Source organism: Bombus affinis, chromosome 11, assembly GCF_024516045.1.
Source record: "Bombus affinis isolate iyBomAffi1 chromosome 11, iyBomAffi1.2, whole genome shotgun sequence".
Taxonomy (NCBI): domain Eukaryota; kingdom Metazoa; phylum Arthropoda; class Insecta; order Hymenoptera; family Apidae; genus Bombus; species Bombus affinis.
Window position 1 is genome coordinate 4,458,343 of NC_066354.1, and position 25,120 is coordinate 4,483,462.

Genomic DNA, 25,120 nt, shown 5'->3' on the forward strand with positions numbered 1-25,120 from the left:
TTAGCGAACTACTTGTCAAATATTTTAAATAAATGATAACAATAATCTAGAAAAGTTACACAACGAAAACGGATTAAAGCTTACAAAAATATACGAGCATATAAAACGAATAAAAGATAGAAAAATGAGCCTTATTTATACTCGAATGCAGAAAAAGAGAAATTCTATATTCGGCGATAAAAAGAAGATTAAAAAAGTCGTTCGAGCTTGACCAGGTGGAAAGGTTTAAACCGCTGGCTCGGAGCAAATTCTATTGTGCCGTGGCTTTTTCTTTATTGCTTTAATTCCATTTAATCGCCCAGCCCTTTCATATTTTTTACTTTTTTCCTTGACGAAGCCACACGTCAGTCGAAGGGTCGAATGCCGTTCGAGGACTGTTTCACTGTCGGCGACCCGTATTTACGTACGAAGTGGCTGCCACTCGATCCCGAAATAAGTCCTCGCGCGCAGCCTGCACCCTAATTCAACCAGGCTGATACGCGCGTTAACGCCGCCGATGGTTTTAAGCTCGATGCTTGCACGCCTCGAAATAGAGATTAAAGCTACGCACACCGTAGGGGGAAAAGAGAAAAGTGCAACGCCAGACGATTATTGAGAACACGCCAGGACTCTAGGGACCGTGCCTTTCAGCCTCTTGGACCAGATAGGAAACAATTTGCCGTTGTGCTTGCGAAAATGCTTTTAAAATGGCCTCTAAAAGTGTTTTCGAAGGTGTTTTCGGAGATGACGCCAAACGATATGGGTAATCTTATTGGCAGCCTGGAGAATATTTTTGCAGCATGAAAATGGAAAATGGTTTGAAAATTTTCACCGTCGATGGGAATTTTATTTTACGTTATGCATAGAACTCTGCCACGTAAATAGGATCTGCAGTGTTCATACATAATAAAAATATGTTTTAATTACAATTAAAGAAACTTTGTATCTATATTTATATCTGGAAGCTGAACGTCAATAATCAAGAAGGAAACAATAGGAAGATAAAGATATATCGTCCAATTAAGTTTAATAGTGAAATGAATAATGGAATGAATGAATAATTCATACGTTGCAACGAAATAAATGAAAGAAGAAATAGGAATGTAATAATTTTTGGAATATTTGTTTCCTGTTATGCCACTATTTTTAGCGATATTTACAGTTTACAGAAATATATAATATAAAAAATGAGGGGAGTTTGGTGTTTTCGCAGCTGCAAAAATAAATGGATTACTCATCGATTCGTCGGCAACGGAGTGTATCGTGACCTACAAAACCCTTCAAGAGTTGATCGGTCGTTTCGCGATATCTCCACGAAAGCACGTCGTGGCTTCCGTTTCCTGTTTTCAAACCGAGGCCTAGCAATTCCAATACGATAAAGACGTCCTGTCGTTGGCATTCTCTTGTGTCGACGAAATATATTTGATAAAAATGTACGTCGCGTTATTATAACACGTCTTTCACAATAAATTACCATTCTTTCTTCCATAATATGTATCCCTAATTATCGCAATAAATATATTTCAGTTTTATATTGCAATTAACAAACGCAATCTTTATAAATAAATTGTTAATGAAAAAAAAAGATTATTTGAAATGATATAACGCTATATTTAAAATATGGATTTACTTAAAGGCATTCTGTTGCGCGTTGTTGTTCCGCGTTGATGAAATAAACCACGTAAAAACGTACATCGCGTTACTTTAAAATATAATTCACTGTAAATTACCAAGTTCCCCCTGTGTTCTTATTTAACGTAACAAGCATGTTTCATCCTCATAATGGAAGTAATATCGTAACTTCGAAATGAACCATTAGCATAAAAATTATATTGTATTGTTTGCGATATTATTACGCGATTCCTGTTTAATAATAAGGAGGTAAAAATTGTATCGTTAATAATTTCGGAAATTTTTCAAGTTTCTGAAAACTTCTTCGCAGAAATCATTTAATAATGAAACATTCGTAATATTTCTGGCAAATTGCTTTAACATTATTATGCAATTATTCAAAATAGTTTTGGAATTATTTCATAATTAAAAAAAAAAAAAAAAAAAAACTCTCCACCAGTAATAACTCTGATAATTTTTGAACGTTCTAAACGGTTCTTTCACAGGAGTAATTTAATAATGAATCTTTCATTATACACGTGACCAAATTCTTAATTGTATACGATAGGAGAAACCAATTATTACTTGCAAAGGAGAGGGGATAGGCACGTGCAGTCTGCTCCGTTCTTCGAGGCAGACGCCGTGTTTAATATTTGCTATTCTTCGACAGCACTTCCTGCATACATTTGACGCCGGAAGTGCGTAAGTAATTGCGCATTTCAGCAACCGCGGCACGCTCTTTGTTGTTTTAATTCAGCTGCAATCCTTGGGTATGTAACAATTTCATCGTGAGATATATTTAAAACGCGTATTCTTATAAAAGTTCTTCTTTAGTAAGAGTTAATATTATACAGTATATTATAGAGTTTAATTATAGAGTTTATAGAGTTATTATATTAAGAGTTAATATTATACAGTATATTATATAATATACAGTAAAGTTAATATTCTATAAAATATATCGGGATACCAAAACTATTACTTTCTCTAAGAAAGATATATCAAACATTAATATGAGAAACTAGAACGTTTCTTAGAAGAATAATTCTTTATGTAATTTTATAAATATTTATATGAAGAGAAGGTGCTTCCTCTTTACAAATTTTCTTACAATTTAGTACGCACTCGAAAAGTTAATGTAACGTAGTAGTTGTAGTACATGTAACGTAGTAAGGGAAAGACAAGTTCTTCGGTCCAAAGGTATAAACTTTCAAAAATATATAAATACAAATTTCTTGTAATATTATTTTGGTATTCCTGGCTAGTCGAAAGATAAAGAATATGTAAAAATATAAAGAAATCACTTTTATGTTGCAATACTCGCTCTAAAAATATATTACGATGAAAGACTCATTCTATACTATTATCAGTACCATGATTCACGTTCTCGATAACGCCAATTACCTCCATTCACTACCAATCCATTACAATGAGCAAAATTTCAACTCATAACCCCTATGCTTCCCAATCGAACGATTGCCTCGATTCAAATAAAGAAAAAAAAAAAAAAAAAGAAAAGGTCAGAGGAATCTAGTATTCGTTTTAAGCAGTGTGCATTAAAAGATAATCAAGCGAAACGGTTCCAATTTACTCACGTTCGTGTAGAAGTCCACTTCTTTGTACGGATTCACAGCCACCAGTATGGATCCTGTGTACGTCTGGTCGTCGAATCATAATATGCTAAAGTCAAGGAAAATTATCGAAGCAGCGACTCGTTAAATCGCTGATGCATTCAAGCAAGTCGTTCGTCTATTAATCTCACCGTGCGACCAAGAGATGCAAATGAATGGAGGAGGGGATAGGAAAAGGAAAAGGAAAGGAAAGGAAAAAAGGAGGGGGTGGAAGGTGTGTTTACCCATAGCTGAAAGGAACCGTGTCGACGGCATTATTTCTCATTCCCCAACCTCGTGAACCGCCTTGAATGATAATGCGAGATGCATTTTGAATGGAGACCTACACTCTGTGCACGTGACGTCACGCGCAACCACGTAAATGCGTGTAGCTATTTCTCTTTTTCTTATTACACTAAACCGTTTTACGAAGTTCATGTCTGTTTCAGGTGAAGAGGGAATTTCCCGACGTTTCATTGTCTCTGTTTAGGATTATCGTAAGAGCCTAAGAGTGATTGCTAAAAAGGATCTTTTAATAACAAGAGCAGTAGGGAAATTTGTAAAGTGTTGCGACATACAGTGTAATAATTCCTTTAGAACCTTTGAATATTCTTATTATAATATCTATAACTACACAGAGATCGAAATATATTACGGAGGAATGCCAAAAACAAAAAACCGAAAACAAAGGAAATTAATTCGAGTCAAATGTAAAAATCAAAACCGAAGAGTCGGATTCAATGGAAACTGCGATCTCCGCCCCTGCAATCAGCCAGACGCTGTTCCTCCTCATGATCCGGACTCCTACCCTCCTGGACGTAATTCATTCCGTCTCTCTGGTTCGATCGACGATAGAGCGAAAGCGTAAGACAAAAGAAAAGCAGGGCCCGACGATAACTAAATGGTACATTCACCGATTGTTAGAAAGAGAGAGAGAGAGAGAGATTTTAACGATGTCTCGAATTATCGAACGAGTCTCGTTGTTATGTAGTACATCTACAGACTTATCTGTCTTCCTTCCTTCTGTCTGGCTAACTGTTATCGAAATACTCGATCCATTCTTCTTTATTTTAATCCTCGTCTCTATCCGTTGAAATTCGTGCGTATTCGATAGAGAAGAAAACAACGTTATAAAAATCGTCAAGGTCGAAAGTAACCAAAGAAAATTTTCGCTAACTGTCGATAATGGTTATCCGAGAAAGAAAAAACTAACTGATAACCAATAATGGTTCATCGTTAACCAGCAAAATTTTAATTAATCGATTTTCTAGCTAAAATCAGTTAAACGAAACCTATCTTACCACCAGTTCCAAAAATTAAAATAAACGTGTATGTATTAACAAATTCAAATAAAATTGCCATAAAGATGATATCAACCCTTGTGCTACAATTTTTCCTTTAATTTATATAACAATTATAATCTCTCATTTTCCTTCTGTCTGTCTAGGTATTCGTTATCCACCCGATTCATCCCCTCTCATTTCAATTCTCCTTTCTATTGCTTGAAACCAATCCGTATTCGATAGAGAAGAAGATTATCCAGAGCAGTGATTTTATCGAGGAAGAATTCTCGAGAGAATGGTTGGCGATTTTCGGCCTCCCTTGCATAATAACCGTACGATGACACGCTTCCGACGGTAGATCTCGATGGGGTGGAGGACGTCGAAATGACGTCACACCCGGGGGTTGAGTACGAACCGATGACTCACGGATGAATGCCAGCAGCGAGAAAGGGGATAATATAAGTACTATAACCGTATACCCTTCTGTAACATTTAAAACAGCAGGCTGACCCCTCATCGACTGGTTTTTGGGACTAGTGGTGAAGCTAGGTTACACTTTGCAACCATCTAAATGTGCAAGCCTCTGTAGTTTCTGTGTTTTGTGCGGAAAGTCTGAAAGCACGTTAAGACGATGGAAATGTTTTGAAATTAAAGTTTGAGACGAAACAGAGGAGAAGCGTAAGATATTTTCTAAACTGTGTGTATCGGTGGTTTTCTGCAATTTCTCTGCTTCGTATAGAAAATTTGGAAAACTTGAAACTCGTTGGTGTTTGCAAAAATCAAGGTCTATCGGAAGCAATGGGCGTGGTGAAAAATAAAAACCTGAGGATGATTTGAAAGAGTGATCAAGCGTGAGATAGCTGAGCTTCCTTTAGCTTTTCTATTTTATACGAAAAGATTGGAAAAATTGAATCTTATCGCAGTGTGAAAAGATCAAGCGTTATTAGAAGTAATGGACACGGTAAAAAATAGAATTTGGGGGATAATTTAAAACGGAGAGATATAGGGTACTTTTTAAGCTTCGTGTATCGATGGTTGAACTTTCTGTAGTTCTCGTGTATCGGATTGAGAAAATGGAGAATTATTGGAGTTAATGGTGAAGAATAAGAATCTATAGGGATGGTCTGAATCGATCGGATGGGCAAAGTGTAAGATACCTTATAAACTTTGTATATAGTTGACACAATATTATGTATCGATAGTTGACACGATATTATGTATCGTTAGCTATATATCATAGGTTTGGTCAATTTAGCTTCTGCGTGGTTCAAAGTAGTCGGTTTAAGATTGACTACCACAACATTATTCTGCGAACAGTACATTCTGTTTCGAATAGACGCTCATTTTGATTTCAAGAGAAGCTTTTACGTGCTTAATGGACTGGCTTTTTATGGCTGCCTTGATATGTCGAAGAAGGTTACTGAAGGAATAGTAAACGGGGATGGTCTTTGTCCCGTCACTTTTCATTTTTCCTGTTCGATCGATGAAGCTACCTTTCGTCAGACTAACTTGAGTCCTGTGTAAACGGCAGGTAGAAGGTTACCTTTACGTCGCAGTAAAGAAAGAAATATTTGCCAGCGGACAGAAAGGTCGTCGACTAAAATAGACGTAATGTCGCCTGATATGGAGGAGGTTGCTGGAGAAGGCGTCATCAACCCTCTACTTTTTGGCCAACGTAAGGAAAGAGAAATGTGAGTCGTTCGCTTGTTGGCTTATACCACAGATATCCATGGATTTATTATTCCATTCTTTTATTAGATTATTCTATTTCTGAGGAAGTTACAAAATTCTTCGAAAACTACTGTATATTAACTCTCAGACAACAGTATACAGGTTGGGTCAATTCTGACACATGTAAACTTTTTACGTTTATTACATTCTAAGCTACTGTATTGGTTACAAATCATTCCTGATTTGTTATAAGACTTTATATAATTTGTAAGATCTGTTTCTATCTTTATAAATTTCATAAGATTCTACTTTATCCACTGTGAAAGCATCTTCATCAATTTTCATTCATCTTCTTTCACTACTTTCATATTAATTCCAACATGATTCCTCATAATCTTGTCGTGTAGTGTATTGGTTGAAGACATGTTTTGGACAAACAATTATATACATAGTACGTTCTTTTAATATACACCAGATTATTCTAACCCGAGAGAGCTCTTCATTAGAAAAAAAAAAATAGACACAAGAAGTAAGTATAAAAATCAAATTATAACAGAAGACAAGCTAATTAGTTTAAGCAACGTATCACAATAAGATCGTAACCACGAATAGATTAAAATAATTAAAAAGAAATTAAGCAATCCACGTATCAGGATCAGAATCTCTCATTGGAAAAGCAGGAAACACGGTTCTGTTTGTAATCCACAGGAAACTCCTTATGGGCAGTCGCATTTCCTTCCATTGTCATTGACGATACTAATCTTTCGTCGTACAGATAAGCGTTCCGAAAGAGGAATTCGTGAAATTCCACTGGAAAATACTTCGTATTTAACGTGCACAGGGAAAGTAGCGAGCGATTTTTACTGTACAATTTCAAAGACGTTTCACGTTCGAGAGATCGGTTGAAACGCTACGTTATGTCGACGAAGCAGGAGAAGAATTTCCTCGCATTGAATTGGAATCGATCAGTGTATCGTTGGAAGAATGGTTTCGACAAAATCTAACGCTAGAATTGTCACAGAGTAAGCTCGATATGCAGCGACGCAAGGAAATATAAGGAAATCGTTATATCGAAGCCTTTGCGTTCCTATAGTCAAACCAGCTTATTTGTCTTTGGCTGTGGCCTGTGAGAAAAGTACTAAAAGCAGCTAGTGCTGTAGCTTCTAAAGATGGGAATGTAATCATCCGTTCACTTTTTTTCTATATCTTCGTCTTTGTCTGGAGGCTGAATTCTTTCAGATGTTCGAGGCTTTTATGGACAGAGCAACGAACCTCTGAAGCGTCTTTCCCTAATTGGAATAATCATTGCTGCTCGAATTTCACGCTAATAATGAATGAAATGAATTGATAGCGTTGCATATTCTTAGAGAGAATAATAGAATATTTTGTAGACAAAAAATGAATGAATCATTCTGTAATGATATTACCCAGAAAAGAAAATAATTTTAGAATAAGTCATCAAAATAAATAATGTAAAGGATATTCAAAGATGGGCAAAAAAAAGAGTCTTATCGAATCAAAAACATTTAAGAAAGTATACAAATAATAATCCAAAAGGACACCGTAACAATTATCTTGGAAAATATACCAGAAAATGTAAATAAATATCTCGAACAGTAACCCTTTAAGAAAGCACGAAAGGAAAGACTACAAAACTAAAAATAAAAAGAAACTACAAAAATCTACAAGAAAAGATACAAATACAAATCTGAGAAACTAGTATTAAAATGATAAATTTCCAAGAAATAAGATAATCTAGAAGAAGCAGCCGCCTGCAGTAACTCTAATCACAAAGTACAGCATTTCCGTTTCGGACATCGTCACCACTCGACCTCGCTTCTCAACATTTCCCGCATTTCCACTGCACCACCTAATGACGGTCAGTATCCGGTTCGAGGGTCAACAGACAAACGTTGCAAACAGGATGGCTGACCCAGAAACCCGGGAAGGACAATTTTGCGCGCGCGCACCGGGCAAGAAGAGCATGAAATTTTCAATAAAACGTAACCCCCATACACACCGGCGAACCGAGTGACCTGAAAGGAGGCTGGTCTGGAAAAGGATCAATCTCCATCCCTTTTTCTAGCTGCAGAAATCTTGATATAAACGAGCGTGAGATTTTCAATCGATATGGACGATAACCAAGAGCATTGTTTCAATGCATCGTTGATATAAGAAATTTCATTAACCTTTCCAATACTTCCAATACTCGATAAGTTGTTAATTGATTAAACTATATGTGAATTTACTTTCAATCAAACGAATTATGAATTTAGAGTATTATATTCTGTTTACAAAATCACAAGGAAAAATGTGTTTCTATTACTTCTTATTATATCGAATATTAAAAATGAATTTCTTTTCACAAGGAAATTAAAACATAAGATGAAAATATGTATATATAATATAAAAGAAGAAACAAACTTTCATTCATATACTTGGCAAAATTAAAATCCCCAAAAGTGTGTAAAACTTTATAGAGTGCAAAAATCTGCTAAATTATGCAAAAGTTTATAAAAATCAAACTTCCAAAAAAATATACCATTGTAAATCTATAATTCTGTTAATTTCATAAAATGGAAAGGTTTTTGCGAAATTTCACTATTATAATTTAATGCTAATTTTTGATAAACGTAAGGTTCACGAGCTTCTATATTTTTTGATATTAAGCTATCATCAACCGAGTTAAATTGGGCGGTATAAAGATTTTTACACGTGCTGATAGACTTGGTTGGTTGGTTTTTTTTCGTGGCCCAGTTCGGTTTCGCATCGACAGTTTCAGCAAACACGGGACACAGGGTTTTCTCGAGAGGTTGCCGCATATCCGGTCTTGTGTATTCCATCTCTATTTCGTTCCATGGCTTCGTCGAGGGTTTCGGAACGCGCCACTAAAAGGTGGCCGAGCTTCGTCCTCGACGAAAGCAATTGAAGCAGCCGGCTAAGAGCGCTTCGCCAGCGAGAGGTTAATGAGAGCGAACCACCCTCCGCCTCGCAAACCTATTCGCCTCATGTACACGTGTATAGTCGAAGGAAGAAGCGTAGAGAGATCGTGCAATCGGTATCGAGGCGTATATGTTTCAAGTATACATGTTTTTTAGGTATTTAACCTGTTAAATACCGCGGAGTTTCATTTCAAAAATCCGTTACGAGTCGCGTAGCTAAAATCAAGCAATGACGAGTATACACGTCGAACGCAGGGCAAATGCTGGTATTATAAATTTTACGAAGAAAGCAAAACGAGGAAAGATTACATTTTTATTCGATAAAAAATTAATAATTTATTGTTGAAAAAGGCATTGTTATTAAAAACTTAAAGATTGCCAAAACAAATAATAAAGCAAATTACACAAAACAATTCGGGTAATAGCCGATATACGCAGTAAAGTACACAAATAGGGATGCATTGGAGAAAATAATCAACTCAATTTATAAAAAGCAATACATTGTAGGTATAACCGATATACTAAAGAGAATAATCAAATAATCAAATTTTTTTTTGTAAAATATATTATAGGTTTACTGGGAGTATAAAGGAAACATACTACTAAATGTCATTTATATTACTTTTTACTAAAATTTCGAGTTTTTACAGTGAATGGTAATTTTTTATTTCACACGACGAGTATACAGTTTTGGATTCACGTGTATACACGTGGAACTCAATTAACTGATTAAAGACACATCCGTAAATATAATCCGAAGAAATATTTCTATAGCAATATGAAATTATTAATTATACTAATACACCAATAACTATTTATATTTGAACATAATCTACGTTTCAATTAACAATACTGATATTGGAAAATATCAATAACAACTGTGTTACAGAAATTACAAACTGTAAAATTCTCCCAATGAAACTATATTAATTAATAAAAAATGAAATAAATATATCAACCAGTAATACAAATAATAAAAATCCAAATTGTCCTTCTTATCTACATCGCAAACAATTTTTGTATTAATTTTTACGAGAAATTTGGTCAGAAGAAATAAAAGCTAAGTAGAAAAAAAACCCAATCTCGTTTATGATTACATTCCACTGGTTTCCATTCTAGTCCATTCATTCAATCTTTATCGTAAACTTCCGGTATATGTCACACGGTGAAACTTTTTTTCAAATACCAGCAAAGAAGTAGACGTTACACACAGACGGGAAGATATCGAGAAATATGATTTGTGTGACGTCACGTAAGCATCGATAATATTTGGATGAAAGCTCGATTCGTTCACACGTGGGGAAAAAACACGGGTTAAGAGCGAGCAACTCTTTTGGTCTCTTCACCGACTACATTTCATCGGCACCCATTATCTACCTACCTCTCATACGAGCTACCCAACGCTCCTTTTCCACAGGCTAGTTTCTCTTTCGCGATATCGGATTAACCCTAGTCCGGGCGACAACGTCGAAACCGGAAGCTGAGAATCCCCTCGCGCGTCCCTTATGCAACTCCGGTTATCTGATCGAGTATCATTCATCGTCTTCTTTCCCTAGTCTCCACCCACGGTTATCTCGTTTACCCTGCGCCTCGACCACCAGTGGGTTTTAATTTTGTGCATGTACACGTGCAGCTCGATACAACCACGTTCACATACAAGTTAATACATAAAATGTATAGTCAAACTATTCGAGAAATAGCTTTTAAAGAAAATTGTTTGTTTTCTGCTAATGTTTGTATCTTGTTATTTATCCACTCTGATTTCTGTTCAATATTTACAGATAATTTTTTGATCGTAACCTTATCTAAGTTTTCTTTTTAAGTTTCTTGTACAATATATATGGCAAACGGAAAGATCTCATTAAATAATTTTCTTTCGATAAAGTTATTTATTATTATATCACTATCTCCAACTTTTTATTCATTTCCTACTATTAATGTGCCTACTTCTAAAATTATTTAAAATTATTTCCTATTATTCAAATTTTTCATTACTACACTTTAATCGCTATTTCCTATTAAAATTCTAGCTCCTAAAATTATTTCCTGCTGTATCATAATTATTTATTATTTCCTACTATGAAAACTCCATTATTTTCCAGCTAAATTCACGTGACAAAGTACAAAGGAGGCAGAAGCTAGAGGCTCGCGAGGACGTCAACGTCGGATCTCCGCAGTTGAGCCTCTTATTTGTATGCTATCGATGTTTTCACCGCGACGAGATAGGCGGCGAAAGACACGGATCGTCGTTGCTGTCGGTTCGCCTCGGAACTTTCAATTTTCTTAACGAAATTAACCGTGACAAAAGGCTGGGAACCCGTTGCTTGGTAAAACTGTACCGGTTTCGTGTAATTAGTCCTGGCCGTCGTACTTTAACGAGATTCGATCGGCCGTCACGGCACAAACGTTTCCGTAATGAAGGCGAAAGAGATTCGCTTAAATGGGATTGATTATATTCGTTCGATCGTTGTTGGAAGAACGAGATAATTGGAAGCATGATATAATTTGCCTATATCACGAAATTGCAACTAATAATAGCTAAGTTGTGCACTACACTAAAGCTTTTTTTTTATTCGTATTCGTTATAACAATAATCGATTGCAGGTTTTCTTGGCTCATCTAATGTTTCGTATAAATAAACTATGATGCAGTAATGTAGAAGTAAATGAAGAAAATAATGTTCTAGAAATGTATATGTTATTTTCTAATGTTTCGATTACGATTTTATATTTATCGTGATATTTCTACGACTATATGTTCTGACTTTATTAATACAGCCTTAACATTTTTTTGCAGAATTATAACAATGAAAAATGTGTATATGGAATACAGGAAATAGTGTGATTAAAATGTAGTAATAAATAAATATGTATACGTAATAGCAGAAAACAATAGAAATTTTCTCACCTATCCCTCAGCGAGTTTGTTACTATTCCTTAATATCTAATTTCTATAAAATAATTTGTCCTACTCTCTACATCCTTCAGATCCTCTGATCGCAAATAATTTTCCAAAATCAGTGTTAACACTTCCAAACGTCTGATCGATCTTTTATTCGCCTAAAATTTAACCAATAGCCAATTGCTAAATAGCGCAAATAACCAAAAGAATGGAAACAGCATTCTTTCGCTTTTCACGGATATTATGAAGGAAAAGGGTATCCATTAACCAAAAAGCATTCTACAGCGAACTTCAATTTCAATCGCAACCAAGTGGAAATCTCGTTGAACGATCTATGGAAGCACGGAAATGGAGTAGGATCTGTCCGGCATAGAAATTCGAAGGAACATCGCCGGTTTCTTTAACGTCCGCGTGATTTCTCGATTACATCATCGTGCAAAAACGACGATTTCCGTGGTGTTCCGTTTCCAGCGAGAGGAACGCCCGCTGCTGCGCACGATTCTTGGCACAAGGGCCATCATTTTGTCGAAAAGTGAACGCCTCACGGCGTTTTATCGTCGACGTATTATTTCACCCGGTAATAATGTGCAATCTCGCAGTTTAATATCGACGCTGACGTAAATACATTACTATTGAAAGGTGTATCAAGTTGGCTACTTTTTCACACAGATTGCCGTTTAATCACGAAAAATTGCAGATTTTAATAGTTCTACCCGTGTTGCAGTTACTATGGTTATATGCTTATTATGGCTAAGAACTTCGATTTTTCAAATTGTTAATTAGTCCATCTCAATATTCAAACGCGTAATCTTTAACATTTGATGCGAGATGCTACAACCATATTATATTGTGAAAATTACTATTCTTACTATACGAACCTGTCCAAATTATTGGATTTCTTAAGGTAAGAAAAATTTTAAAGAGGTAAGAAAGTTATTAAACTTATTATGCAACTTTTTCGATCACTTTGTTCGTTCTAATATTGGAATATATATATATAACTTTGATATATCTGACCGATTTTACGGTTTATCTATATCGCAAAGGCTACTGTACTTTATCTGTGCTACTGAAAGGTATCTTTCTCGATCGAAATAGCACTCGCAAAGGCGAGCGGTTCGTAGTGCAGCTATTTAATCAACCTGCGATCTATCGATCGGGCCCTTTGGGAGGAACCAGGATATACCACGGCTAGTTCTATTAACTAGACGCTAGGCGATACGGTTGATAGTTTAAAGGAAATTCTGATGCATTGTACGATCGGCAAGATCTTTTATCAAAAGCTATCTATAAGAAATTCCGCATTTTTTATAAAGAATTTTTATTTTCCAGATATTTTTAATTGTGTGTTTTTGTAGAAATGTTCTTTTAGAAAACTTTTAATTAGTTACAAAATCCAGTATCAGATGTTATCTAAAAGTTCAGTGACATACGAGAGATAAATCCAATCAGAAGTTAACAGTTGATGTTTCAATTTAGCTTTTTATATAGTGGTTTCTCGTGTACAATTGCTTGGATTTATGAAAACAACCCAGACACACATTTTAATCAATCTAAAAGCATCAGAATATGAAAAATATCTAGAAATTTGAAGTGTAGCGTTGTCGGATGACACTAATTGTTTCTAGTTGAATTTAAAGTAATCAACGATACGATTGGAATTGATAGTGGAAATCACAGGACGTGGTTAGTTACTTATACTAATTACGCGTGGATTGATTGATATGTAGCATGTTCAGTGTTTGGTCATTGAATATACGGTTTTATTCGTTCACTGCAATCAACCTATAATTAAACTTCCTGCGGAGGCTGGACGATCTGTGACTGTACACTGAAATTATTCGAGCCTACATTTTAATTGAATACGCTAATTTAATATCAGAGAACGGAAGAAACCGAAGAATCTATAACGTAATTTACAATTTTGATATGTACAAAAATATTCAGCTGTAATTATTTTTCTCGATTCTTCTTCTGGATTGAGACGATACGAAAATCAAATTGAAAATGTAAACGAAGTTAATGTAAAGAATGTAACAGAGTTAGGAATACAAATTTACATAAACGGCCGTAGTCTATAAATTGTTAACAACAACGATATTATTCCATCGATTATCTAATGTCGCGATGAAAAATGAAACGGAAGAACTTACGAAGAAGAGAACATTTTCTTTAGTAAAAGCTTTGTCATCGTTGATTTCGTGGCCAATTTGACGTCTATGCGTCCCACACGTCGCGTTCTGCGACGTTCATCGTCGTAATGCACGAGGAAGTGTCCACTAACGAGTGCGTTCCAACGACGACCTAAATCATCGAAGCGGACGCATCACGCGTTTGAATTCCGGTGTTTGATCCATACCGAACCGAGAAGAGCAAAAACTATGCCGCTACTGGTTAGGCGAATCGTGCTGGCATCGTTAACGACCTATCATCGTCTATTCGTGTTGGAAAATCGATTGCACGTTCCTTTTGAATTCAGAGTAACATCACGAATATCCTAGTGCTTTACGACAGAATAAAATGTTCTTAATTTAATTCGATTTTAACGATGGTAAATTCGTAGACATGACGATTCGTAGATATTTAATTTTAGAAAAATTTATATAGAAATCTAACAATTAATCCCTTAACGTTCAAACTAACGTTCAAACGTATGCACGTCTGTGTTTCATATGGATAGCAATTAGATAATTCATCTTAACCGTTACTTTCATTTGCTCTAGTTTTACAAATTTATTATAATTCTGTAAGCTTTGACAGAAGCCCGAAACTTCTGTAATGTTTCCAAAGTACAATACGTTACTCCTATCAATTCGACTAAGGAACCAAAACAATAAAAAGTAATTATAGTTACATAATTATTTTTCCCTACTACGAAAATAAGTGACCTCTCCGACATAAACCTTACCACCTCCAATATCCCCAAAAACATAATACAATACTGTCTCCAATCCAACTAATGAAAACCAATGAATTAGCTATCTCTTCCTAAGTTCAATACCCTCTTCAACAAACCTCCTCACCCTGTCCAATATCTGCAAGAAAGTAATACAATACTTCCACCAGTTCAACCAACGAAACTAATAAAAATCAGCGAATCAACTATTTTTCTTTCTATTCATTGGTAAACCAATTAAGAGGAAAAACCAATCCAATTAAGATATCAACAAAAGAGTCACCGCGGACTTGCCAGACTCCTAAACTTCCCTCGATATTTCCAGCTCGAAGGCGAGTCGATATTATGCGTGTGCCTATGAGAATATCGAGCCATACTCGTAATAAAAGGCACGGATGATCATTTGGACGTCTTTTCGTCCTCTAGCCATAGATCACGAACGTAGGATAATCGAAAGAAGGGTGAGGGGTGGATTGAAGCACGACAAGAAACTACAGTGGGTCGGGTCGGTGTCGGTCGTTGGGTCGGTGAAACCAGAGGATGAATGGGTCTGGCCCTGGGGTGGTTCACCAGCTGACTGGGGTTGTCGTCATGGCAACGAACCAACCCGGGAGCAACGCTCCACCCCTGCAAAATTCATACGTATAGTTCCTCTCTTCTTTAAACTACCCCCGTTTCTTCCGTTTTCTTCATCGCTTTCTTTCTTCCTCTCGCTATTTCATACTCTATTGCACTCGGTTTCTCCGCTTTTAATTCCCTTTCCTAATACTGGTTCTCTGTTTGCTGGGATAGAGATGTGACAGAGATAGCTTTGTTTTGGGCTTTTTACATCTTTATAGATTTGCAGCTTTTTTCAGTTTCTTTTGGTTCGAGAACTTCCGAGAGATATGGAAACTCTAGAAGTAGGTATACGTAGTTTATTTCGTCGAGAAGTTTAGCAAGTTCGAGATGTTTAGGAATTTTGGCGGATCGAAAGGAACGTAAGGGTCTGGGGAAAAGTACGGGTAGTTGGAAAATTTGTATTGGTAATTGAGAAGGAGTATTAGAAGTTTCAGATATGCCGGAATTTTGATGAATCTGGAAGAGTTTATGAGATTGATCTATAGTAAAATTGTAGATTTGAAATTATTCTTTAACAGTATTTTTGGAAGTTTGACTTTGTTCCTCAATATTTATATTAATACGAATAGTATTTAAATTTTTACTCTTGACCTTAATAAATTTAATATTACACTTTAACACAGTCCTAAAGTATCTGACATTGCACTCTAGCATTATTCTAAAAAATTTAACATTATTTTTTAATGTGCTAGCATTTCACCAGCTACAAACGTCCTTTCACTTAGGGGGCAAAAATTGTTAAAAATTTCAATATGAAATACCTTAGTTCCAATGCCGCAGTACTGTTGAGAAAGAGGAGGAGCAGAAGGAACTCGAGAGAGAGTTATACGTAGGAATGCGCGAAGAATTCTAACCCCAGGGCATACTAACGTACGAATTACGAAATGAACGGACGTCCGTTCACTGTTTTTTGCGAAACTCTCGGACGAACAGAACAAGACGGTTCACACGTGGTCTAACATTTTTATGAGATCATATTCATATGGAAGATGTTGCAATCGTACTCGAATCAATTTCTAATTTAATCGCTGATTTAACATCATAAAAAAGTACTAGAAAATATCCTATCTAAGAAATTTCTAAATTAAAGATGTATACGAATTTTTTGAAAAATTTACGGTATAAAGAAATATGCATTTGTGTATAAAAAAATGTAAAAATAAAACCAATTAAGATATGTTTAAGATAGAAAACAATAAGATAATTCTTACCTGATATAATACCTAGTAGTAGTAATAATACCTAGGTATAAGAATTAATTTTAATTAATTAAAGTTCGATCAAAGGATACATATATCTGGTCCCTCTTATACCGGACTTGGAGATTTCGATTAATTCCCGTTTCATCGATGTCACTGATGACTGTCATATCCGGGACACCCAACTCAGGGCTGGAGCCTGAAACAAACAAAGAAAGAAAATTTCCTTTATATTTAAGAACTCAATCCAATGACGTCATGTTAGCTTTTCCAAGCTGTCGGTCATCCGAGCTCGGTCGACCACTTAACACTGATCTCGTTCGTTTGGAAGGAGCGCAATATGGAAACCTGGTAAATTCTCTGACCACCTGTTGTTCTGTTCGGACAATATTGTACGTGACGATTCCTTGGTGCCAGCAGTGGTCAATTTTCAACGCGACTCAACGTGTTCATAGAAAAGCCACTATAATATTGGATCAAACACAAACATGACTACATACGTGATTTTCTAACTTATTCTATTATTTATTTTGTTATAGGCTATCTATAAGATACACATTTTATAATGTTTAGTACATTATCAAATATTTCCCAATATTTCCCTTCATAATAATTAACACATTATGACTAATGGGTTGAATTTTATTATCATAAGGAATTGTACTCCTCAACGAAATAATAAATTTTTTAATTAAAGAAAAAATAATACAGAAAAATATTTTAAATATAAAAAAAATAATATTTTCTCAACTATGTATAATAATTTTCCTAGTCTTCTATCCGTTTTAATATCCAAAGAAATCTCCATTTCAAACCCGTTAGCATTAATTAAAACGTACATAATACACATGTGATACACGTACGTACATATTTCCTCGCGTAATTCTGTTCGAAGAATTCAATGGAATCAGTGTTACGGGGTTTCAAGGAAAGATTCCAGCTGTTTGATCGCAATCACAATTTAATTAACGTGCCCTCACGATGACGAACCAAGTGAGGGATCGTGCACACAGTGCTTACCCCAAACGCGGTGATCTCTGATGTAACTGCTGCGGTTTGTCTTCTTTCCCCGGTTCATTAACCAATCCTTTGTATATAACCTATGTACATTCGCGAGGTTTTTTTCCTTTTCACCCCGCTGCGGTTTATCGCCGGGGAAACACTGCGGAAACGATGGAATTAACCTTTACACTGCGACAGTCGAGTATAATTGAACGCTTCTGCATTTCTGTTCATTGCAGTATTCATTAATCTTTCTACGTTCCTCGATTCGTTTTCCATCGAATCGTATTTTTCCATGATTTAAAATCTTTATTCACATCATATATTCACGTCATAATTAGGGATATATATTTTTCTATAGTTAGAAAATTTGTTTAGTTTAAGAAAAAAAGAAAGAATTATGTTCTTTAGTTAGAAGTACTACTCACATCGCATATTCATCGTAGTTGGACATATTTATTTTTCTACGATTGGAATATTTCTTAAGGTTTAGAAAAATAAGAAAGAATTATTGTTAATACGTATTTATGAAGAATATCAAATACTGTTGTATTTTTAAATACTTCTTTCAATTTGATCAGATATTTTTTTAAGAAATCAAAAAAAAAATCTAGTCTCATCCGGTCAGAGCATCATCTCCAATCATCGCGGCGAACCACGTGCTCGCGGTACGCAGGTGCCGCAGCAGCAGCAGCAGCAGCAGCAGTAACAGCAGCAGCAGCACATATGCACCTGCGAATATGTTGCACCTGCACGTCAGCTGCCATGGTCCTATTTCCCCAAGGTCGTATATCACGTGACTCTTTATGGACCGTCTCGCTAACTATCGCGAAATTTGATACTTCATCCCGCAGTTTGAGACCCGTTTGACAATTTCTGACAATTTTTCTCTTTGCCACTTAAGAAATATATTTTTCACTTCTGATGAAGCTTGAGACTTTTAAAAGTAAGAAGCTTCTAACAAATTATAAGATCATTTATTATAAGCTTATATGTATACCAAACGATAAGACAAATAGAATAAAATGCTACAAATAAAAATGACAAAAAGTATATACCTTGATATTTTGATCTTACATAATTATATAAAAAGAACCGTATAATATCACAAAATAAAAACTGCCGAAAACTTAACATTTCATAAAAAGCGATTCGCTTTTGACGCAAGAAAGTTTGAAAAAAGCAAATGAGAATCTACACGATATACACAGCTCGGATTTAAACGTAATCCCACTCATAAAGCGGTCGACCCAGTCGACGTTTCCGAGATTAAGCCGTGTTTGCAAGAAAAGAGTATCGCTTGACGTAACGACCCTCGCGCGAACTCGAGGATCATTGCAACGGTCTTGTATTAAATTTCTATGGCTCGCGAATGGTAGTCCGACTAACGTTTGTCCCGTTTATTTCCATGAAATAAATCGCTTGTGCTCCTTCGCTCTCCTATATTTCCTTTCTCGCGCTTTGGAAACGGCGATTCCTTATCAGAACTGCCATCCGTTTCCCGGAGTTGACGAAGGTCCTCTGGCCATACTATTTAAATAGGAATGCAGCCAGAAACGATTCATGGTCGTACGTGACTGTCTTCGTAGATGGCGCGCGTGATTGTCATTCGATCGCGTGTCATTTGACTGGATTAGTTAACCCAGACTCTGTCAGTGATTTAGGTAAAACACGAACGATGCCAAGATAAGATCTGGAGACACTTGTGCAGGTGCTAAGATTGATGAATTTTTCGCTAGCCGTTTAACCAGTACACCGAGTTCGCATCTTTCATGGTCGCTGCAAGTGCAGTAATTTACCATGCAAGATACATTTAATCCATATCAGTGGAGAACTGATAAATCTACTATTTGCCTTTTTCTTATTTGCCTTTACAAGAACTCAATATCAGAGGAATTATACTGCATGATTCAATTTATTGATATTATAACTTATCACGGTTATATATGTAGATATTATTAATAAATTCTGTAATTGTAGGTTATCTGACAGTAGTAGTTGTCTTATGAAGGTAGTCCTTAGAGATTCCATTGGATGATTTAGTGTCTGATAGACATAAAAAAGGAATAAAATTGAAATTCAAGCACGTTGTGGTTCACGTGACGCAGAAAAGATTGATCTAATATGCATTATGGTAGTAGTGTCGTACGGTGGAAATGAGCACGAATATAATTTACGGGAAAGGGAGACGTAACACGCGGCTAGAATATTCTAATGTAAAAGGAAGGACACGGAGAGGGTGGCATATTTATCAGTCTAGCATAATTATTCATCTCGCTCCTATCTACGTCGAATAACGAATGAAATTTAGAAGCTACGATCATCTTTTACTCAATTGCTTTGATTACAAAACTGGAAAAGAATAAAGTCAACAAAATAAATATAATTGAAGAATATAGATTTTCTGAAACGAGAATATAACGAGAATGAGAAATAGATTATTATATTTCTTTCTTATAAATCGTAAAATGTATTGAGTTTCGTAGAATCCTTGTTCTCGCGTATCACTGTAAACGAACTCTACATTACGAAACAAACATGGCGTCCGTCATGTAAGCGATACATATCGATAAACATACTGCTACTAACATAAATAAAAACATTTGCAATGAAATCGTGTACAAGTTTCAAGGAACGATTTTACGAGCTACTTACAACTGTACATATAAAAATCGAAAGGAGAACGTAATAAAATCGAACAAACGAAATTGCTTTCAAGAGCTATGCGATGTTATTATCCGGAGATACAAGACGATTTTAACGAGCAACTTCACAAGATATGTCCTTTTTATATTCAATTAGAAACGATCGAATTCGTTTGGTAATTGCAGTTTCCTTCATCACATATGTACGTTTCTCCGTAGGAGCCAGGCTTATTTAATTTTCTTCTTTCGTTTCTCCGTTTGTCCTTCCCGCTGTGTGTCTCCCTTTTACGGTGCGCCACCTTCAAGGAACTTCATACTGTCGATCGAGGCCAAAACTTTCGTGCAACGATCCAACAGTATAGTTCTCGAGGAGTTCCCAGGAAGGTCGATGACACGCAACAACGGGAGGAAATAATTAACTTACTGCATTATCATATTCAGAACATCGGTGGTATATTAACCTGGCCGAAAAACGTTCGGTCTTATCGAACGTATACTTCTTACTTTCTATATATCGCTACTTGGCATCGATAGAGGTACAGCTCAAAAAATGTCAAATGAGTCATTTCAACGACATTATAAGGCTGACTTAAGACAAGATAAGCCACTATTCATGAAAGCAGCCTTCCGCTTGCAGCGTCACAAAACAATTGAAGATGAGCCGGTGTTGTTGAAAAACTAAGGCCAGGTTGATAGCGGCATACGTAATAATTTAGCTCTCTGACGCAAAACTGATGGAATTATAAATATATTGTTTTACATGATAAAAATAGGAACATAGTATGCATTCAACAACTTCTATTCGATGAAAGCAAATTTGAAATTTGTTTAGTTGTCACTATCGTTGCCAAGCAATGATATGTAAAATTAATCTCATCCTTTATTAATTGTGATATACCACGGGATTTCAATTATTCTTAAAATCGATTTGATCGAAACAAAGGATATAGCATTGAATTCAATTGTATAATGTCTAATGTATTTTCTTTATTCAACTAAAAATGTTTTCTTTTTATATACGAGTATCATAGATTATTTGGTTATTATAAAAAGATGTTGCGACTTAAGATGATTGTGAAACTGATATAAAAGATTCATGATGATTAATAGATTAGATTTTTAATGCAAAAATGTATATAATATCAAAAATGTGGTACTCGATGCAATATTTAATAAGTAAAATAAATCTCTAAGTTCCATTTCATGTGATTCATTGACCAAATTGGTTATTGTATTTGTTAAATAAACATTGTTCTAGAATGATTACAAAACTATTACTCTAAAGGAAAAGACCTCATATACAAAATTTTACAACATAAATCATAATTGTGTATAATCGAAAAATCATATCAAAGAATGTTCCATAATCTTTTTGCTTTCTACAACTAAAATCAAACAAATACAAGGTTGTATTAAATATTTCAACACTAAACGTCAATACATTTTGAAGGATTCTGATTTTGCGTTTTCGAGTAAAATATATATTTTGACGTTCATATCCGGTGATTCATTGGGAGAGCACGAAATTCCGAGGAAACCTGCTTTTACCAAGATGTTGTCGTGACTCACTCGTTCAAGATGTCCACGATATACCTGTGCACACTGTAAAAGTTTCTCAGACGGACTACATATTTGAATCACTGTTGATCGAATTTCGGAGAACCTACGTATTCTAGGAATTATTGCTCCTAAGCTATTAGAAACGCTGGGGGAAATCTATACGAGATATCTCCTGTTAATCTCACCAAAGAGATCTCTCTGTTTGATCGATCGTAACTATTAGTTCGATGACACACATAGTACGTGAAGTTGGTTTCTTAGAAGAATGCGTTGCAACTATCATCATCAAGTATCATAGTCAACTGATTCTTTATCAATTAACCCCCAACCTTTTAATATTATGTCACGCTCGTGACATCAATTGCAGTTACGATTTAATAAAGACAGATTACTTATGTAACAAAAGGTTTGACTTAAATCCAGAATTTGATATTCATTCCTCGGATGGAGGATTTTTAGATACAGTGAGAAACAAAAGCATTCGTACAGTAGGAATGAAATTTTATTTCTATGTTATTAAATATGTATACACAAATATATTTAATTGTATATTACACACAACTATAGCAATAAATATAAACAAAATCTAATTACATTTATTACTGTAAGTATCTATATATAAGTACAGTTACATATATTTGAATGTACATATTTAATAATATAGAAAATACTGCTCTTTTTATTTCTACATTTCAACTCTATTAATGTTTCAGTCTCTTACTGTATACGTTATGTCTTACATTTCAATATTTTATTAATAGAAGAATTGTGAGAGGTTAAGAATATACTATGAATGTGTAAATGTACACAGTTAACCAGCTAGAATTAAATGTATGAATAGAACAAGTTGAGACAAAGGATGAATCTCTATTTTAGGTATTTTGGTAAAATACGCTTAAACAAGTATTCTAATAAAAATGCGTCGCGCGTACAAAGCAAATGCCATCATCCAATTAGTCGTCCTGCGACTTCCAATGCTCATAAAATACGAGAGGAGTTTTGCCTGGATATTCGTTCGAGTTTCGCTTCTCGCGGTTTTTCATTTTACAACTCGAGATTATTAAGGAGGCGGATTTCAGTTCCAACTTGTATTGTTCTACGAAAGAATTTTTTTCATTCACTATCTACAGATACAAGACAATACAAATTATTTACGTTTTCAATCCGATTTACAATTAAATTACCTCATCTTTTCTATAAATAAAAGAATTTTTTTAGTTCTCTAGAATTTTTTAATTCTCTAGAGTACTTGAGATAAAGAAATGTACAACTAGTGTAACATAGTATTAATTTCCCTTGGTCTCGACTCACTAGAGGCATTGTATCCTCAATCGGAAGTAACATGTATGCACACGTGTATGTGTCCCGTAAGTGGTTTTATCATACGCGACATGATAACTCAGGCCCTCGCTAATATACACATATATTGTACACACCAAACTGCCGTGAATGCTGATTGTGTACGAACGGCGAGATTGTATTGCCTGCTCTGCACAGAACTGGATCGCGTGTCACAAAAAAAAGGTCGTTTTTATGTGAAACATTTTACGAGCCCCCAACGATCTCAGTGATCTTTCGTTAGGAAGAAACATACTCTTAACATCTGGCATTCCTTTGTTCTAGGTACATGATAAAAATAATATTTATTTTTACCAATTGTAAGTATTACTTCTAGTAGTTAATATAAGGTAAAAAATAATAAGATAAATTAAAAAATTGCGTGTGCAATAATTCCTCATATTTAACAAACGTGTATTGAAATTTGACCACGTAACGATACTTTAATTTTATATTATAAATTATGAATTTTATGAAACTTATAGGAACAAAAATTGACAGACTTTCCTGATTGAGAAATGTGTAATGAAATGCTACCGCACAAACAGATGACAATATTTTTATTTTAAATTAGTATAGATTATAAGTTCTATAAAACTAAGTAGGTACTAAAATTATATAGAGACTAATTTAGTGACATCGAAACTCAGTTTCCGTGAAATTGAGTAACGGAAGTAACAAGTAGGAAGGCTGATTCGAAAGTGCAGAGGAACGTGCAACCTTTATCGACCTGCACGATGGAAGAATTCAAAAGAAACGACGTGGAAGATGGAAATCCCTGGACGTATCACTGCACTGCAGGTGTACATAGCATATAGAAGAAGCAAGGCCTGATGGATTTAGAGCGGAAGAATCATCGCATACTGTAGAACGCCTCCTTCGTTAATCGAGCTTCCGTGAAAAATTACTAGTGACATTTACACCTACCGTGTGTGACAAACAGATGCTAAAGGTAAACCAGAATTATGTTGAAGATTATTGCGTGGTAAGAAGCCAACAAATATCGCAATGTAAATTAAAAGGGTTGTGGAATACCAGTACAAATGGATTACCAATCACGAACGATAGAAATAAAATTAGACTTCCATTCACTTCATTTTACTTCATTGAATGTATTTTTACTACCTCTATATATAAATGAAATGAAATAAAATGTATAATCAAAGACGAGATTCTATAATAGTAATAAAAAATCATAATGAAATTTAAATTTCATTAAAAATATTCTGAATATAAAGAACTGTCAATTTTAATGTCTATAAATATCGTAGAATTTACCGCCTATAGTTTAAAATTAAATAAATAGTATTCATTTGAATAAAACCTATTACATATATTATAAAAATCTAGAAAATTATTATTGACAACTGTATCCTGACAGTAGAAGTACCAAGGTATAAAATTTGTACCAGATAAATTAAAATGAAAGCGAATCTATAAAATTTCTATGAAAAATAACGAATTCATTATATTGACAACTACAATGTTGTAGTTCTAGCATTAAAAATACGTTACAGTCAACCATCTTGGGAATGGTTGCAGAATGGTGTTCAGCCAATTTTTTCTCTTTGCTTTCGTCCCCTCAATTTCATGCAGAAAAACATGCGTGTTCAGAAGGGCACGCGCGAGTAAGATTACGCCAAGTGTCGATCGATGGGACATCGAACGAACGGTTTAAAAGCCACCACGAACTTGACATCGGCCTCACGCAAGCTCCAGAGCTTATCCTCCAGAACAATCGGTCAATGCTACTCCACCCAAACTTGACAAGCTTTACTTAAAAACGTGATCAAACTATAAACTACTTTGGAACCTCATATCTAGTTAGTAGCTATATTCACATATAATTATATTATAACATA

At 35.1% G+C, this 25,120-nt stretch overlaps 1 protein-coding gene across 2 annotated transcripts in view; it reads right to left on the reverse strand.

Moving 5' to 3' along the window:
* LOC126921611 (myosin-I heavy chain) overlaps nt 1-25,120 on the reverse strand; it is a 47,597-nt gene that overhangs the window by 21,287 nt on the left and 1,190 nt on the right. For both annotated transcript variants that reach the window (XM_050733289.1, XM_050733288.1), the window contains exons 2-3: nt 16,806-16,912; nt 3,186-3,248 (exon numbers count right to left, since the gene is read on the reverse strand). In XM_050733289.1, the coding sequence (XP_050589246.1) occupies nt 3,186-3,248; nt 16,806-16,912 (170 nt within the window). The remainder of the gene's footprint in view (nt 1-3,185; nt 3,249-16,805; nt 16,913-25,120) is intronic.